General features: G+C 62.8%; 1 protein-coding gene across 1 annotated transcript; it reads left to right on the plus strand.

Annotated features, from left to right (window-relative positions):
* Positions 1-789: 789 nt before the first annotated feature.
* UBALD1 (UBA like domain containing 1) lies at positions 790-8,925 on the plus strand. The gene is made up of 3 exons (XM_074158552.1): positions 790-897; positions 6,679-6,738; positions 7,779-8,925. The coding sequence occupies exons 1-3, from the start codon at positions 790-792 to the stop codon at positions 8,097-8,099; spliced, it is 489 nt and encodes a 162-aa protein (XP_074014653.1). The 3' UTR covers positions 8,100-8,925.
* The last annotated feature ends 7,335 nt before the right edge of the window (positions 8,926-16,260 follow it).

The raw sequence follows: 16,260 nt of genomic DNA on the forward strand, positions 1-16,260 counted from the left end.
ACCTGAGATGAGAGGGGATACGGTGGCCCCGGGGGCTGCGAGGCGGCGGCCTGAGAGCCCGGAGGCCTCCGCCAGGCCCCGCACAGGCCCGGTGGGCACGGCAGGGCCTGCAGAGGAACCCACCCGCCGCCGACAACCGGTGAAACGGTGCCCGAGGGCACCGGCGGCCCCGTTGTTGCCCGACACCCCCCCCCCCCCCCCCCCTTCACCGGCCGTTAACCGCCCCCCCCACCAACCCCGGCGCGCGCCCCGGCCGCTCCCCGCACGTCAACAGGAAACCGCACGCGGCCGACTGTAAACACCGCCCGCGCCCCCCCCGCCCCTCCTTTCCCCTTCCCCGCCCGCCCACGTGACCCGCCCCGCCCCAACTCCGTCCCGCCCCCGCCGCCCTCTGATTGGGGGCAGCGGCGTTGTTGACCATATACGGTCAGGTACTACCAAGCCGCCGGCGGCGGTTGGCCGGCGGGGCGCGTCACTCAAGGCGCGCCGGCCGCTCCGCAAACAAAGCGGGGGCTGCCGGGAGTTGTAGTCCAGAAGGGAGAGAGGCGGCGCGGCGGCGGGGCGGGCGGGAACTACATTTCCCATCGGCTCTCCGCACCCCCCCGGCGGCCCGCCCCTCCCTTGTCGGCCGTCGGCGGGGCTCGCCGGGCGCCGTGAGTCAGTGCCCAGTAAACATTGGCGTGAGCCGCGCCGGCTCCGCCATGGTGGCGGCGCCGTGAGGGCGGGCGGGGGGGGGGGGGGCTGGCGGTGGCGGAGGTGGAGGAGTTGGGGTGGGGGGGGGCCGGGGCCATGGACGAGCTCAAGCACCAGGTGATGATCAACCAGTTCGTGCTGGCGGCCGGCTGCGCCGCCGACCAGGCCAAGCAGCTGCTGCAGGCGGCCCACTGGCAGTTCGAGGTGAGGCCGCCGCCACCCGGTTCACGCGTGGGGTGTTTGGGGGGGGGGACACGACACGGCGTGAGCGTGGGGCGCCCTCACACCCCCACCACCACCCCCTTCCCCCGCCTTCTCCTCCCCGCGCTCTGCCCACGCGTGGGGGGGGGGGGGGGGCGGTGGTGTGTTGGGGACACCACGCGGGATGTTGGGGACACGGTGTGGGGGGGCGGGGAGCCCCGCCTGGCGGGTGGGTGCAGAGCGAGGACACCCCCCCACCACCACCACTCACCCCAACCCTCCCGCGTGTCCGTGGGCTGGAAAACCCCAGCCCGGCCTTTCCCCCCCCTTCCCCTCCTCGCAGAGCCCGGGGCGGCCGTGGGAGAGGAGACTTTGTAGGTCAAAGCTTTTCTGGTTCCAGGCGTCTTTTTCCCCCTTTTGCCGGCGGGCGGGATGCTCCGTGACATCGGCACGGGGTGGGGGGGTGTTAATGTCACGCGTGGGGCCGGGGTTGCGGGTGGGGAGCTCCCCGGCCGCCTCTCGGGGTGCTCTGCTCCTCCAGAGATCCCCGGGGCTAGAGCCTGGGGAGCTGTAGCAAGCAAAGCTCTTTCTAAATAGGATTTATTATTATTATTATATTCCCCCCCTCCTTCTGCAGCCCCAGCAGCTCTCTAGTCGGGCGCTGATGGATTTGACGCTAATGGCACCTCTTGTAATGGCAGTGTCTCTTTTTCTGTGATGCAGGAGGGAGAGGTCTGAGTCAGTTCTGGAGAGCAGGAGGTTCAGTTTGTAGCCGTTCCCCGAGCTAGGCCACCTCTCCTTCAGCCCACGGCACGGCCCGGCTTGGCTGCGAGCCCCCGCTGGCAGCCCTCCCGAGACGTTATTCCGGGGCTCCTTTGGTAACGTTGAGGGCTCGTTGGGTGGATGGGGCAGGGAGGCAGTCGGTGGCCGTGCAGCCGCAGGAGCCCCAGATGCTAAACCCCGGGCCCGAGAGGCGTTCAAAGCCAAAGCGTGCGTGGCCGGGGAGTGAGGGGGGTGGGCGTGCGGGGGCCGTGCGGCACGTTCCCCTCCGCCGTGCCCGTCCGACGGGGCGGCCTGCGCGTCGCATGCGTAACGCGCTCTGGGTTTTGTTTACTAATACGCTTTGACAGGGGCCCTCTGGGACGGGCGGGATGGGCTTCCACCACCCTCCGCGCGTATCAGGGACGGGCTGCAAAAAGTTTCGGCTTTTCTCTTTCAAAAGGCTTTTTTTGCGGAACTTTGCCACCGGTTGGCGAGTTGCACAAGTACAAACAGCCGTCTCCTGCCGGCTTGGCGCTCACATGACTCAGAGGAAGCTGGGCTGTAAACAAACGCGCTGCGATGAGCAGTTACCATGTTCCCACTCACTTTTGGTGCAACGGTCAGATAATTCCCTTTGCAAAATGGCCGCTGGGCATGCCTTCCTCGGGGAGCTGCGCCGGGGAGGTGTCATCTCCTGACTCCAGCCTGCTCTCTCACCTCTTGCCTGTGACATTCCGAGGCTTTTGTTACCCGTTTGCTGGCTGGCCCCTGCCTGTAGCGAGTAGAAATTGGTGGAGTTCAGGCAAGTTGGGCGGTAATTTACGCTGCCTTCGCTCGTCGTCTCCTCAGATTCAAAGTGCCACTCCAGGGGCGCGGTGGGAGTCGGAGCGGCCTGCTTGCACCCTGAGGATGTTGCTCCTGCCTCTAAGACCACTGTGGGGAGAGGTGTTCTCCACGGAGGAGCCGAGTGGAGCTAGACAGCCCGGTGGCAAGATGGCAGGAGATGTATTCTCCCCGCGCTGTGGCTCTGTCCTGGCCAGGGCACTCCTGGGCTGTTGGGTCACCGGCAGGAGGGACAAGGAAGCTGCTGTGAAATGTGGACAGCTTCAGGCTGGTGGGATGCTGATGTTTTGGGACCGTTTTCCTGGGCTGGGGCTGCTTTGGGGCCTTTGTTGGCTGGTGGAGGATGCGGTGGGGGCTGCAGAGAGGGTCTGTTGTGCGTGGTGTCCTGCTGACTGTGGCAGACCCGGAGTCTGGCCATGGGGAAGGAACCTGATCCAGGACAGCGAGCAGGGTGGGAGATCAGGAAACCGTTGGGGATACAGCTGCCTTCGATGCAGCACGAGCTGATCGGAGCCCGTACCATACTCACGGGCCCGACAAAGAAGCCGTTTATTTTGCATCCCTTCCATCCCGGGGGGAGTGGGACAGCTCGTGGGTAGCATGTGGATCGCCTCTCCCACTCCCGTGACTCCACTCCCGTTTCACAGGGGCCCGGGGCAGGCTTTCTGGGGGCACGCCTGGTGTAGTTTGCAGCTCTGGCAGGACCATGAGCTCTGCCGTGCTTCCAGGGACAGCCGCGGTGGGTGCCAGCAGGAATGGCCCTGCCAGCCCAGCCCTCCAGCAGCTGGAGCAGTGCCGTGGCTGATCGGAGGGGGAGGCTTACAGGCCGAAGAAAGCGACTTGGAGTGTCTCTGGGTGAGGGCTGGCGCTCACCCTCCGGGGCCACAGGTGCCTGGTTTTTGAGAGAAGCCAGGGAGGGCAGCAGGTACCTCCACCGTGGCTGGAACACAGCAGGCCACCAAGGAGACATTTCAGAGTTTGCAAGAGTGTCATGTCGGGCTGCGCTGAGCCGTGGATCAGGCTCCTTCCCAGGTAGAAGAGTATTAATTGGCTTTGTTATGGGCTGATTGCCCCTGGGGCTGCTTGGGAAGCATAAGAAGACATCAGCTTTATTAAAAAAAAATCACCCATTCCTTCCTTTTTTCCTTTCCTTTTTTCCTGGTGCTAAGTGTCATGCCTCTGTTCAGCCTAGTGAGGTTGTGTGTGCGGAACAAGAGGAGGAGCAGGTGTCTGGCTCTGCCCGCTGCGTCCGTGGTTGGATTTCCACTTCCTCTTCTGAGTTACTTTTGTTCTATCGAGCCCCTTTCCCTTTCCGTTGTGGCTCAAGGGCAGGGTGCCCCTCCCCGGGGCTGCTCTAGCACCGTGGGCTCCCTGCTGCTGGATCCCCTGCGATGGCAGCGGGTGCGAGTACAGCTCGGGCAGCGATGGGCAGGGGATCAAACAGCCCCCGGGGTCCCGTCTGAGCAGCTGCAGGGGGCTGGGTGTCCCCCTCTTCCAGGCTGAGTTTGTTCTGCTCATCTCCTTGTATTCAATGCCCCTGCACCCGTCCTCCCCTTGATTTGGTCACCACAGGTCGCTTCTTGGCACCCTGGTAGGATCTCTGTGTGATCTCCCCTCCTGCCCAAGCTCCTGGTTTTGCATCCTGGGGGGGGATGCAGTGGCTTGGCCACCCGCTGAGCGTGGCCAGGCGGTGGGTGCGGGGCTGCCCTGCTCCTGCTGCCGCCCAGGGTCCCACGAGCCATGGGGCCTTTGGTCCAGGGTCAGGGCTGAGCTGCAGCTCGGGCTCCTTCTCAAGCAGAGGAGCCTTAATTGGCTTTGCTGTTGTACCGGTTGTACCCAGCACTTGTGACGCTGGCTGGAGACCAGGCGGCATCAGCAGCTTTGGTTACATGTGTGTCCCTGGAACCCCGTGCCACCGAGGCCTCTCGCCTGCCTGGGCTGGGGCTGCTGATGCTCCTCAGGAGGTGGCAGCTGGAGGGACACGAGCAGTGGGGATTGTGGGCAGAGGGGATGCTTTGGCCACGCTTGAAAATGGGCAGATGGAGGGGAGGAGACAGCATTTTAGGCAGAGGGGCTTGTGATGATAGAGTGCTTCCTCCACCCAGGTCTCAGCCCTTATCCCAGTGCCAGCAGGGATCGGTGGGCAGCTCAGGGGGACAGTGGGGACCTTCTCTGCCCCTGTCTGCTGATGGCACAGTCCCAGGTACGAGGCCACTTGGAGAACAGGAGCACAGAGCAGATGCAATCAGCCTATAGTTATTTGGCTGTGCCCACACCTCTGCCTGTGCTTCCCGTTCACTGTTTCCCCCCCTTCCTTATCACGATCCCTTCTGACTGAGCGATAGCGCGGGTGGGTGTTGACATCGGACCTCACCCAGGACGAAGGGTAGCATGAGTGACGGGGGTGTTGCTGCCTGGGAAGCATCCGTGTCTCCATCGACCATTTCCTTAATTTGTAGACATGTGCCAGCCCATTCAGAGCTGATCTCTGGGGCCGTAGCCCCTATTCCTGCTTTACGACCGTCACTGAAATCCAGCGGGGTCCTGCCTGCGGGTACCGAGGGCTCTCAGGTCTCAGCCTGGCTGGGTGCAGGGTTCGGGTACTGCGTTATTAAACGCAGAGATATGCAGCTATCACGGGGAAGAGCCTTGCCAGCCCGGCTATTGCATTCTCCCCCCGAGATCCGGGACCTGCCAAGCTCTACAGCAGCAATTGCTTTCCCCACCCAGGTCTGGATTATTGTTTGCAGATATCGCTTCTGGCTGCCACCTGGTCTTGCTGATAATTTGTCCCCCTTTAGCCAGGAAACCATAAACCCCCGCTGCAAGCAGCCGGCACCAGCTCCCCAGCGGTGCGAGCGCAGCCCTTTCACCTTCCCAGGGCCTGCCAGCCTGGGTGTTTTGAGGCAGAATAGTTTCCCATCGGACCAGTAAGCTGAGCTGACTTGTTCATCCCGTCCCCTGGGTGTGACACAGGAGCGTGTGGCTGTTGGGGACCGGGACGAGGAGTGCGTGTGGTGGTAGGACTGTCGCTGCTGTGGGGTTCGGTACAACCGGCCTGTGCTTTTCCCAGGTTTTTCTTGGTTTGTTTTGTTTTGTTTAGCAGCTTGGGTAAGGCCAATGACTGGCTGGCAGGAAGGGAGCAAAGTCTGGGGCGGTGTGGTAGCACCTGGCCACAGCCCCGTGCCTCGCACCCTGGCTAGTAGACCTGCAGGCTGGGCTAGCCCTGGGGAGGGGGATTGAATGGGGGTTGATGCAGGGGGGAGAGGGACTTCTCCTCCAACTAGAACTGAATCCAAACCAATTCTCAAACGTTTCTACCAAGTCTGATCTACAACTGAATCAAAACATTGTTTTCTAGCCCTCGCTCAGCTAAAGCCTGGCACAGAACAGGAGGCAGCTTTGCCTTCGCTGGTCCTGCATCAGCCCAGTCCCTCATGCCCCCAGAGCTCCCGCTGCCTCCGCTCCTCCCGGACCTGGGCTGGGTGTCTGCCCTCCATCGCCAGCCCGTGTCCCCGGCGTTCCCTCCCTGCAACTCTTCCTTTGTCCTCTCACATGCCTGTGGCATGTGGCACATTTACCAGATTTTTTACTGGTCTGAACTGGAAGCTAACCAAAACTATGTCAGTCATAACCATACCCCACCTGAGACAGAATTGGAAATGCTCTGGTCTGTGGGGTGCACTACCTGTTGCAGCCCCAGCCCTGGGGGTCTCCCGGCGTGAACATGGTGACAGCGATCTTCTCCCGTTAAGGACACACATCTAAACCGGTTCCTGCTGGGCTTCCCCTGCTGGGTTTGGATTTGGTTCCCCTCCTCTCCCTGCACGCAGCGGTTGTGGAGCATCGCTGTGAGTTGTGAAATGCCTGCCCGGGATCTGCTCCAGCAGTGGCTGCTTCTCGGCAACGAGCACAGTGATCCCAAACACGTGCGATCCCTTCCTGCCTCGGTGCAAGCAGACGTCCCTGCTTGGGGACGTGGGAGCAGCTGTCCCCAGCGCTTTCCCATGCAGGCAAGGGGGCTGCAGGCACGGTCCAGCCCCCCGTGGCCTGTTTTGGATCAACCTTGGGGTCTTGCAAAGCCCCGCCGTTGTGTGGACGGGTGAGATGTGGGTGCCCAGTTTGTGTGCTGGTGGTAACATCATCTTCCTTTATTTTTTTTATTTTCTTTCCTTGCAGACTGCTCTCAGTGCTTTTTTCCAAGAAACAAACATCCCCTACAGCCACCACCATCAGATGGTAAGTGCTTTCCCACCTCTCCAGCGCTCGCCAGGGGCACAGCACCAGCTGGCGGGCGCTTTGGGTTGTTGCTGATGCCCAGCTCGCCGCTTCACCCCTCCGGGAACGTGGGCAGGGAGGTCTGGCAGAGCTGCCTGCCAAGGGAGGTTTTCCTGGAGAGCAGCCGGGGGTGGCATAGCCTGTCCTCCGCAGTGGGACAGGGGGTCCGGGAGTGCCCTCAGAGGGCTTGGGGCTGCTCTTCAGACAAGGACGGTCCGATGGGGGATGCTTTGGGCACGGCATATGGTCCAGACCAGCCCCAACGTGGCAGAAGAGAGCCTGGGGGAGCTCTCTGTCGTCGTAGGCTATGTAAACACACGCAGATGTACGTGCACGCTGCCCAGCCGCACACGTGAGTCCTTGTGCGCTCGCTGGAGCGACTGAGCGTGCAAACCTCTGTCCCGCTGCAGCGTGTCTCTGGCACAGTGCTCCTCTGGAGGTGTGTTAACACACAAGGGCGCACATGTGCATGGGTGCTGCCTGCCTCCCCTCTCTCCCAGCTGTCCCCAGACCCAGTCCCTTTAACTCCCGTGCTCCGGCGGCCCGTAATCTGCCTGGGCAGATGTGTCTTAGGGATTTGCCGGCTGCCGTGGCCTCATTTGACTCTCGGGGACAATTGGGGATTTGGAGCGTGCAGTAAGCATGCAGAGCGAGTGCCCGGTCTCCCCTGGGGCGGGAGCTGAGCCTGAGCCTTGCGTCCACCAGGCCAGAAAGCTGCAGGTCCAGGGTGGCACCAGCAGGTTGTGGAGTAGAAGGGGTCCCCAACTTGGCCTGGTACAGCGGGGTCCAGTGTGAACCCTCTGAGAGGAGCTCTCACCACAGCATTCATCTTCAGAGCCTTAAATAACTGCTGCTTGCGGGTAGCATCGTCAGCAGAGGATGGGTCTGGGAGCTCCATGTGCTGCAGTGGTGGGGGTAGGGGGATCTTCTGCTGGGCCCTGGTGGGAGGCAGAAGGTGGAGACCCCTCCCACATGCCTGATCCCGTGTCTCCTTCCCGCAGATGTGCACTCCCGCCAACACGCCGGCCACGCCGCCCAACTTCCCTGACGCCCTCACCATGTTCTCCCGCCTCAAGGCCTCTGAGAGCTTCAACAGCAGCAGCCCCGTGGCCTCCATGGCGACTTCTCCGCCGCCCCCGGCCCCGCCGCTGCCCCAGCACGGGGCCTTCAACCCTACCTGGCCCACGGCTTCGCCCCCCGGCCAGCAGCAGAGCATGTGGACTCCGGCCCCCCCGGCGCAGCCCGCCGGCTGGCCAGCCGCCGTCTCCCAGCAAGCCACAGCAGAACAGAAGGCCAACGTGACCATGGAGGCAGAGAGATGAGGCCGCGGTGGAGAGCAAACGCAGCGGGGACCCCTGCGTATAAATATATATATATATTTTTTTTTTTTTTCCCCCCTCCCCACAGAGGAGAGGAACTCTGCTGCCAGGGCCTCTGGCAGCCGCCGAGACACACGAGCAAATAGCTGCCTTGCATGGGTTTGGTTTGAAGTAGTTTTTACTTGTCCTCGAGCTGAACAGAGCTCCCCAGGGACAGCGGGAGGCTGCGTGGGACGTGGGACCGGTGCTGGCCTCCACCTGGGACCCTGCCGCTGCCGGGCTCCTCGGGAGGGAGCACCCCCTCCTCTCTTGGGACACTGGAGTTTGCATGCGAGTGACATTTATGGAGGAGGTCCCTTCTTCACAGTCCCCCGGGCCACCCCACCAGGCAGAGTGGGTTATATCTGAGTGTTTGCCCCCCTCCCTCAGCCCCATTCAACCGGGTGGGGGGCAGACACCCCACGCAGCTTGTTTTTTGTAAGTGGGGGTGGGGGGAGAGAACAAGGACTGTTCCTGCTCAGCCGCAGCCTCCACCTCGCATGCGTTGTGCTCGCTGGTGAGCGGGGCTGGGGGACGATGGCTCCGGGGGAGGCGCCTGGCCCCTCACCCATCCCCAGAGAGCGATGGGGAGCAGGGGGTGGCCCGGTTGGGCCAGCACACCCCCTCCCCTGCCCTCCTGGGATGGGGTTTGCCCCCGGGGCTGTTTGCATGACACAGTGTAACCCTAGAGACTGGGATCGTTTTTAACCCCTCTGTTCTTTTTCTCCCGGCGGCTGGAAGTCTCTCCGGACGCGCCGCAGCCGCTTGCAATACACGCTCTTCTGCTTTGAACCCAGTGTCTTTGCTTTGTTTGCAGCAGCGGTGGGACTGGGGGAAGGCTGACCTGGGCACGAGGTGCTGCAGGATCTCCTCTCCAAGTGGCTCCGAGCGTCCTGTGCCTCCCAGCTGGGGCTGGCCGCCTCTCCGCTGCATGTGAGCTGCTCCAAACGCTTGTCCCAGCAGTGTGGTGACTGCCAGCTGCCTCTGGCCAGGTGCATCCAGGGCTCAAGCCCAGCAGAAGCCAGCTGGGCTCTGCCTGCAGCCCCACCACATCAGCTGTGGGTGTGAGACCCCACCAGGAGCAGGGGCAGGCTGATGGCAGGGCTGCTGGGAGCCCTGTGTGACACCCACAGGTCCTGGGTGTCTTGCTGTGACCTGGCTCCTGTCCCCTCTTTGCTGGATGACAGGGGCCAGGTCTCTTAGCGGTTGCCGTCCCTGCTGAGCCCTCTCCCCATGAGGCCGTGCCCCTCTGTCCCAGCACTCACCAGTCAATAATTAATTTCAATCTCTTATTTGTGTTGCTAAAATAAACATTGTAGGAGCCATGGTTTCACCCATGGTGCCTCTTGTACAGCCTCGGCAGAGGCTGGCACTGAGGGCTGGGGCTGGCCCTCGCAGGGTTGTGCAGCAGCTGCGTGGCTCAGTCCTGCCCCACTGAGGCGGACTGGGCCAAGCTGGTGGCATCTGGAGCGAGCTGTGACCATGGGTCTCGTGTCCCGACTGCAGTGGCCTGAGCACATTGAGGCCTGTGTGGAGTCCTGCTGGGAGTGGGGATGGTCTGCAAGGCATGGAGCCCACCCAGAGGAGACACGGAGAAGGGATCCATCCCTGACCTTAGAGGGAGACACCTGCCTGTGAAATGCAGTTGAAGCCACATGGAGACCTAGGTGGCAGGGAGGGGAACCTGCCTGTAACTGTCCCAGGGCCGCCAGGAGCCATGGGACTGGAAAATCCAGGGCCACACCACAGACCTGAACATCTGGCTGGTCAGAGAGAGCTCACAAGGACGTGGCACAGCCCAAAAGTGTCAGGTTCTGGTTGCTGAGTCCCCAAAGATGCCCCACGATCCCCTGCAAAGCCCAGGGACCACACAGGAGAGGCAACAGTGGAGGGAGCATCTTTATGGCCTGTGGTGTTACCCCACTGCACTGAGTGGCTGCCATGGCAGCGTGCCCCCTGACCCCACCAGTCCCCTGGGGCTGGGCAGCACAGCCCTGATACGCCTGCCCCCTCCCCGTTTCATAGCTCCCTGGCCAGCTCAGACGCCTGCTGTCCTGCTGCCGCCTGTGTCAGCCTGCCACTAGCCCCTGGAGGTGCCGTCTTCGTCCGCCTGGCAGCACCTGCAATGCAGAAGGACAAAGAGCCTTGCATGGGGGCACGACGCCCCCCGGGAGCGCTCAGCAGCAGGTTGAGCCTGCATGGTGGGGCCGGTGGCCCAGGGGGACAACCGGGGCTGGCACTCACATGAGTACGGGGACACGTAGTGGCTGCCGTACTTGAGGGCACGGCGCATCTCCACGGTGTGCCGGGAGTGGGGCTGGGGGGTCTTCGTTGCTTTGGGATGAGCAGGAGGCACCGGTTGAGGTGGGTGCACAGCCTGGCTGGAGCTGTGCCCTGGGGCTGCTCCCCTACCTGGGGAGTCCTTGCCCACGGCGACGGTCCTGTTGGCAGCCAGCGAGCTCAGCCTGCCCTTGTAGACAACCCCGTTGACACCCAAAATATCCACTTCTCTCTAGAGGGAAGAGCAGTTGGTGCCATCGGAGGTGCACCAAGGCCGTGCCCAGCCCAGGGGGGCTCAGTGGGTTTCCAGAGCACAGGGACACACGGGGACGCGGGCTCACGTTCTTGCAGGCGAAGTCTGCAGTGTCTCCGCAGGGACAGATGGTGACGAGGGAACTGGAGGTGGACGGTGGCCCGTGAGGACTCGTGGGGCTCCCCCAGCTGGCCCTGCTGCTCCCTTCGCTCTCCCTGGGTGGGAAGCACTGATGTTACTCCTGCTGCCCGGGCAGAGGGACCCCAAAGGGAGAGAGAGGGATGCGGTGGCACCTGACAAGCCTCACCTCCCTGGCAGTGGCTGTGCCAGGCAGTTGGATCTGCCGGCGCTGGCTGGATGGGGCCGGAGGATCTGGCTGGCTTTTCGGACCGTCACCAAGTGCCTGCAGATGAGGACATGGAGGCAAAGTCAGGCAGTGGTCTCTAGTGGAAACGTAGCACAGGGGTCTGTCCAGGGCGGGGGGCGGGGGGAGCTGCATGGTACTCACGGTGCCGGGGCTGTGGCCAGGGGTCTGTCGCAGGAGAGGCACTTCACTGGATCAAAGAGCTGCCTGTAGCACAGGGGCGGCTGCTCAGTGCCCCGACGGCACCCCAGGGACCACGTGAGGTCCCATGGGTGGCCAGCACCCCATGGGCAGGGTGGGACAAACGGGCAGGATGGGATGGACAGGGCAGGATGGGACAGCATGGGAGGGGATGGGGCAGCACAGGAGAGGACAGAAGGAGACAAGATGGGATCCAGCAGCTACGACCTCTTGAACCCGGCGGCCCGGTTGGCACCACAGCAGCATCCCTTGCAGAGGCACCGCTGGGTGAGCCTCCAGACTTGCTCCAGCTGCGCCTGCAGGGGAGCCAGTGCCGCACAGTCCAGCTGCAGGGAGGGCAGGGGGGGGTCTTGTTGGGACACCAGCCCCATTTCAAGGGATGCTGTTGCCCCTGAGGGATATTGGGGGCACCTTGGGACACATTCAGGGCTCGCTCTCCCCACGCAGGGATGGGCTCCCTGGCCTGGTGCATCCCTCCATCCCCACCACTGTACCCGGCTGACACTGCTACCTTGGAGTCCATCTCCCTGAGGAGCTTCTCCAGGTCTTTCTGCCTGTCCTGGTCCAGCAGGGACATCCTCTGCAGCAGGTCCTGCATCATCTTGCTCAGCTGGACCATGGCATGTTGCAGCTCATCCTGGCTCAATCTGGTCTCCAGTGCAGCCTTGTCTGCTTTCTGAGGAGGACATGGTGGGGACACGCCAAGCTTGGGCAACCCTGTACCCAGCCTGGTTCAGATGCCAACCATGGCTCAAGTGGCTCCTGAGCTGACCCCAGGGCTGTGCTCACCTGGGTGTCCCCGATGTCACCCCACAGCCGCTCTGCAGCTTCCTGCAGCCTTGCGCACTGCTCCTGCAGCTGCCCCACCTGGTCCAGCACCTCCTTGCCAAAATCCAGCCCCTGGGGAGGACAGACAGGGCCCTGGGTGAGAAACAGAGTGGCTGCAGGAAGCAGGTGAGGCAGGGAGCAGGGAGATATGCTTATGGGTGGCCCCAGTGAGTGGCTAGTGAGGACATCCCAACAGATGTCCCTGTGTGTCCCGGCAAGCAGGCTGTGGGGCTGCAGCCCCCAGACTCTCGGGCAGTACCACCCCAAGGATCGGGCAGCTGGGCACCTTAGCTCCTTCATCCTGCAGGTGCCTGGTCTCACTTGGCACCTTCTCCAATTGGGCAGCTGTGTCCTCCAAGGTCCCCAAGTCAGCTGAAAGTAGACACCAAAGCTTTGCTCCAGGTACTGCCAGCTCCTGCAGGCCCCCAGTATGGTGCCATCCCAAACCCAGGTGGCTTTATGGTTGCAGAGCCCCCCCAGTCCCCTTGCATGGCCAGCACCACGGCACCCAAGGGTGCCACAGATGGCAGTCACCACATCCCAAGTCATGCCAGAGTGGCTGGGAGCAAGGCAGAGGGATGAGTGGGCTGCAGCAGCTTGGGGACTCAGATGGGATGGCTAAGCGTGGCCCCGCCATCCACCAGTCCTGGCAAAGGTTTGGTGGCACAACCCGCACGGTGGCTGAGCATGGTGGGGGTGTTGGTCCTCACAGTACTGCTGGAGCTGGCTCTCACAGTGGCTGACAACTTCATGCTGCTCCATGAGCCAGCTCAGCTTGCATGGGGCCTCACGGGCTGGCTCCTGTGGGGGCTCAGGGCTGAGCTCCTGGCTGGAGAGCTTCTGAAACGAAACGGCCCCCAAGGTTTTGGGGAGTGAGAAGATCCCTGTGCTATCCTGCAGTTGAGAGGCATCGCCAGCCCCCAGCAAGGGGGCCTGGGCACCTGGGAGCCTGCACACACCTCGCCAGTGGCCACCTCGCAGAAAGAGCTCTGGCAGAGCGTGGTGCCATGCCAGGGGAAGGAACTCAGCTGCTGCCGCACCTCTGTCTGCAACCAGGAGAGAAATCAGCCCTTCTGCCCTGCTCCGGGAGCAGAGAGCCTGGGCAGCCCCAGGATGAGGAGGGCAATGCCAAACCTTGCCAGGTCCTTGCAGGGGACCTTGCAGGTCCCCTGGGGCCTCAAAATCTAGAGGGTATAATCCACCCTGTGTCTGTGCTGCCACCTCCCAAGGTGATGATACTCTCCTGGCATTGCAGGAGGGATGAGAGCAGTGGAGGTGGCTGGTGGAAGCCACCAAGGGCACCCAGGGATGGACGTCCCTGCTCCAGCAGTTGGGAAGGTGACATGGACCCTGCCAGAAGAGCCTTGTGGGGTCAGATGCTCACGCAGACAGGTCACCATGGTCAGGGCAGCCCTTGGAAGGCTTGAGTGCATTTTCCATAAGGATTTGCCAAAGCCTGGCTCTGGACAGCTTGAGGACTCACACAGGGGCTGAGTGCCTCTGTGCACAGTGCTGCAGATGCCCAGTCCCAGTCCCTCTGCCAAGGCCCTCCCTACTCACCAGTTGGTCCAGGATGCTCTGGAGGAGATGGCTGTTCTCGTCCTGCTTCACTGACTGCTCTTGCAGCTCCTCCAGATCAGCCTGTTAAAGAGAGGCATTGAGGAGTTCGGCACCCACAGGGGTTAGGAATGGTGGGGATCAGCATCAGCAGGGACAGGCAGGGATGGGCAGTGCTGGGCTGGGCAGGCAGTGTCTACCCAAAACCCCTGGGCTCCAGGGCAAAACCCACATGTCCCAGCTTAGCCTTGGGGTGGGAAGGAGCGTGACCTCAGGACCTCATCCCTGTCACCCTGTGCCACCTGGCCATCCACGCAGGTCCCCGGGGAGCCCAACGGCTCTGCCAAGAGCTCTTCAGCAACCAGCCCAGCTTCATGCACACACCTTCTGGAAACTGTCCTTCAGGAGCTGCAACTCATCCTGGAAGCCCTCGACAGTGGTTTTCAGGGAGCAGGTGGTGGCGAGCATCTCCTGCAGCATGTCCATGACCTGAGGAAAACAGGTTTGGCCAGCGATGCTGAGCCCCCACAGGCTCTGGGGGACGTGGGTAGAAGAGAAGCTAAGTGCTGTGCAGTGAAAACCCAGATTTGGGGGTGTCTCTGGGACCCAATGGAGCTGCCACAGCATCAGTCACATCTGGCCAGCCCATGGCCATGCCCACAGAGCTCCCTCAAACTGGAAAGGAAGGCGCTCGAAAGGGACAAGTGTCCCAGCTCCGGTTTCCTCCCCCCCGGCAAAGTTCTGTCACCTTTTCCTTTTGCTCTGTGGGAGCCAACGCCATGACATGTGACAAAGGATCGGCTCAGGGCTGCCAGGTCTCACAAGGGATGAAGAAGTGTTAGGTTTGCTTGTGGGCCAGCCCCATGCTGCCTGTGGAGAGGACAGCTGGGCACAAGGCCACCACAAGGCATCCTTGTGCTGCAATGTGTGGCTCGAGCAAGGAAGACAGCTCTGATGTTATGTGTTGCTTTTCCCACTCAGTCTCTAAACTTGAACAGCCGAATAACTTGAACTCGTGCTGTGACAGTGTCTCCCACGGGATCCCGCCTTCGTGTGGGGACAGCCTGCCTGCGAGGCAGCACTGCTGTCACCCACAGGTCAGCCACTCACTCTGCCACAGGGAAGCGAGAAGAGGAGCCTGGCAGGGATTCTGCTGTCCCTGCACAGCTGGGGGACCCTTGCCAGGGCAGGATGGGACCCAACAGACCTAAATCTCAGAGCAAGTACTGATGAAGCCTCAGCAGAAGGTGAGAAGTGACCGAAACCGCCTTTGGCCAGTGGCTGTGGTAAATACTGCCCTTTAATTAGTCCCAAGTGGAGCTGGGGCCACCAGAACCAGAAAGGTACCTCCGTGCTTGGTCGGGCTCCCTGATCCTGGGGTGGCAGATGTCATGGCAAGGGCAAGACACAACACAGGCATCTCACTGTGCAGGGCAGGACACTACATAGGGCTGGACACTGTGTGCGGCAGGATATGTGTGTGTCAGGTGTGTCGGGTGTGTCGACACTGTGTGTGTCGGGTGAGACACTGTACAGTGCGCAATACAATATGGGGCAGGTCACTGCGTGGTCAGGACCCTGCAAAGGGCAGGACACGGTGAGGGGCAGGGGCAGTACATCGTGTAGGGCAGACTGTGGCGTAAGCCAGGATACCATGCTTGTGTAGGACAGCACACTGTGTAGAGCAGGACCCTCTGTAGGGCAGGACACTGCCCAGGGCAGGATCTGGTCACCCTGATGGTGATGGGCACTATCCAGGGGATGGTTTCTCACCTTCGCCATCCCCTCCTCAGTCACTTCCATCCTCTTCTTCAGCTGCACCATTTGCCACTCCTCAGCGGCCAGCCTGCCCACAGCCGGCAGCTCTGCGGTGCCCAGGTGCCTGCTGGGGTGGCTGGGCTGCCCCTCTGCCCTCCCCTGCCACGGCCGCCTCTGCTGATGGAGGGAGGAGGGCTTCCCCCTAGCCACACAGGCAGTGGGCTCCGAGAGACCCCTCTCGTTCTCCCCAACCTGCGTCATGGCCTCCTGCGGGCAGAGGTGCTCCAGCAGGCCCCGCAGGAGGATGCGGAAGGCACTGACCTGGGGGTTGCCGCCATTGGCCATGCCGAAGGCCAGGTCTGCTAGCTCGGCCAGCGTGACGGTGACACTCATGCTGCTTTCGGGCCCCCCCAGGGGCACCCTGGGCCGGGGACACTGGTGGGGGGGCCGGGCTGAGGTCACAGGGGATGTTACCGGGAGATGGCCCCAGGGTTCTGCCCCAGCCCCTTCGACAGCAGCCCGGGGCGGGGAGGGGAGCAGGCCCCCGGCCTGGTGCGGCCTGGCAAGGCCCCGGCCCGGCGGGGGGGAGCAGGCCCCGGACCCGGCCTGGCAAGGCCCCGGCCCGGCGGGGGGGAGCAGGCCCCGGACCCGGCCTGGCAAGGCCCCGGCCCGGAAAGGGTCCGGCCCAGGCCGGGGGGAAGCAGGCCCCGGACGCGGCCTGGCAAGGCTCCGGCCGGGGTTAGCAGGCCTCGGACCCTGCCCGGTGCGGCCCGGCGGGGGAAAGCAGGCCCCGGAACCCGGCCTGGTGCGGCCCGGCGCGGGGGAGCAGGTCCCGGACCCGGCGGAGAAAGAGGCCCTGGCCCGGCCTGGAACGGCTCGGCGAG

Source organism: Numenius arquata, chromosome 14 (genome assembly GCF_964106895.1).
Source record: "Numenius arquata chromosome 14, bNumArq3.hap1.1, whole genome shotgun sequence".
In the NCBI taxonomy this organism is placed as follows: domain Eukaryota; kingdom Metazoa; phylum Chordata; class Aves; order Charadriiformes; family Scolopacidae; genus Numenius; species Numenius arquata.

Excerpts from the sequence above, each read along its gene's own strand:
- UBALD1 (XM_074158552.1), top strand. The coding sequence starts at position 790 with ATGGACGAGCTCAAGCACCAGGTGATGATCAACCAGTTCGTGCTGGCG. Across the intron at positions 898-6,678 it reads CGGCCCACTGGCAGTTCGAG|ACTGCTCTCAGTGCTTTTTT; the intron begins GTGAGGCCGCCG and ends CTTTCCTTGCAG. Across the intron at positions 6,739-7,778 it reads ACAGCCACCACCATCAGATG|ATGTGCACTCCCGCCAACAC; the intron begins GTAAGTGCTTTC and ends TCCTTCCCGCAG.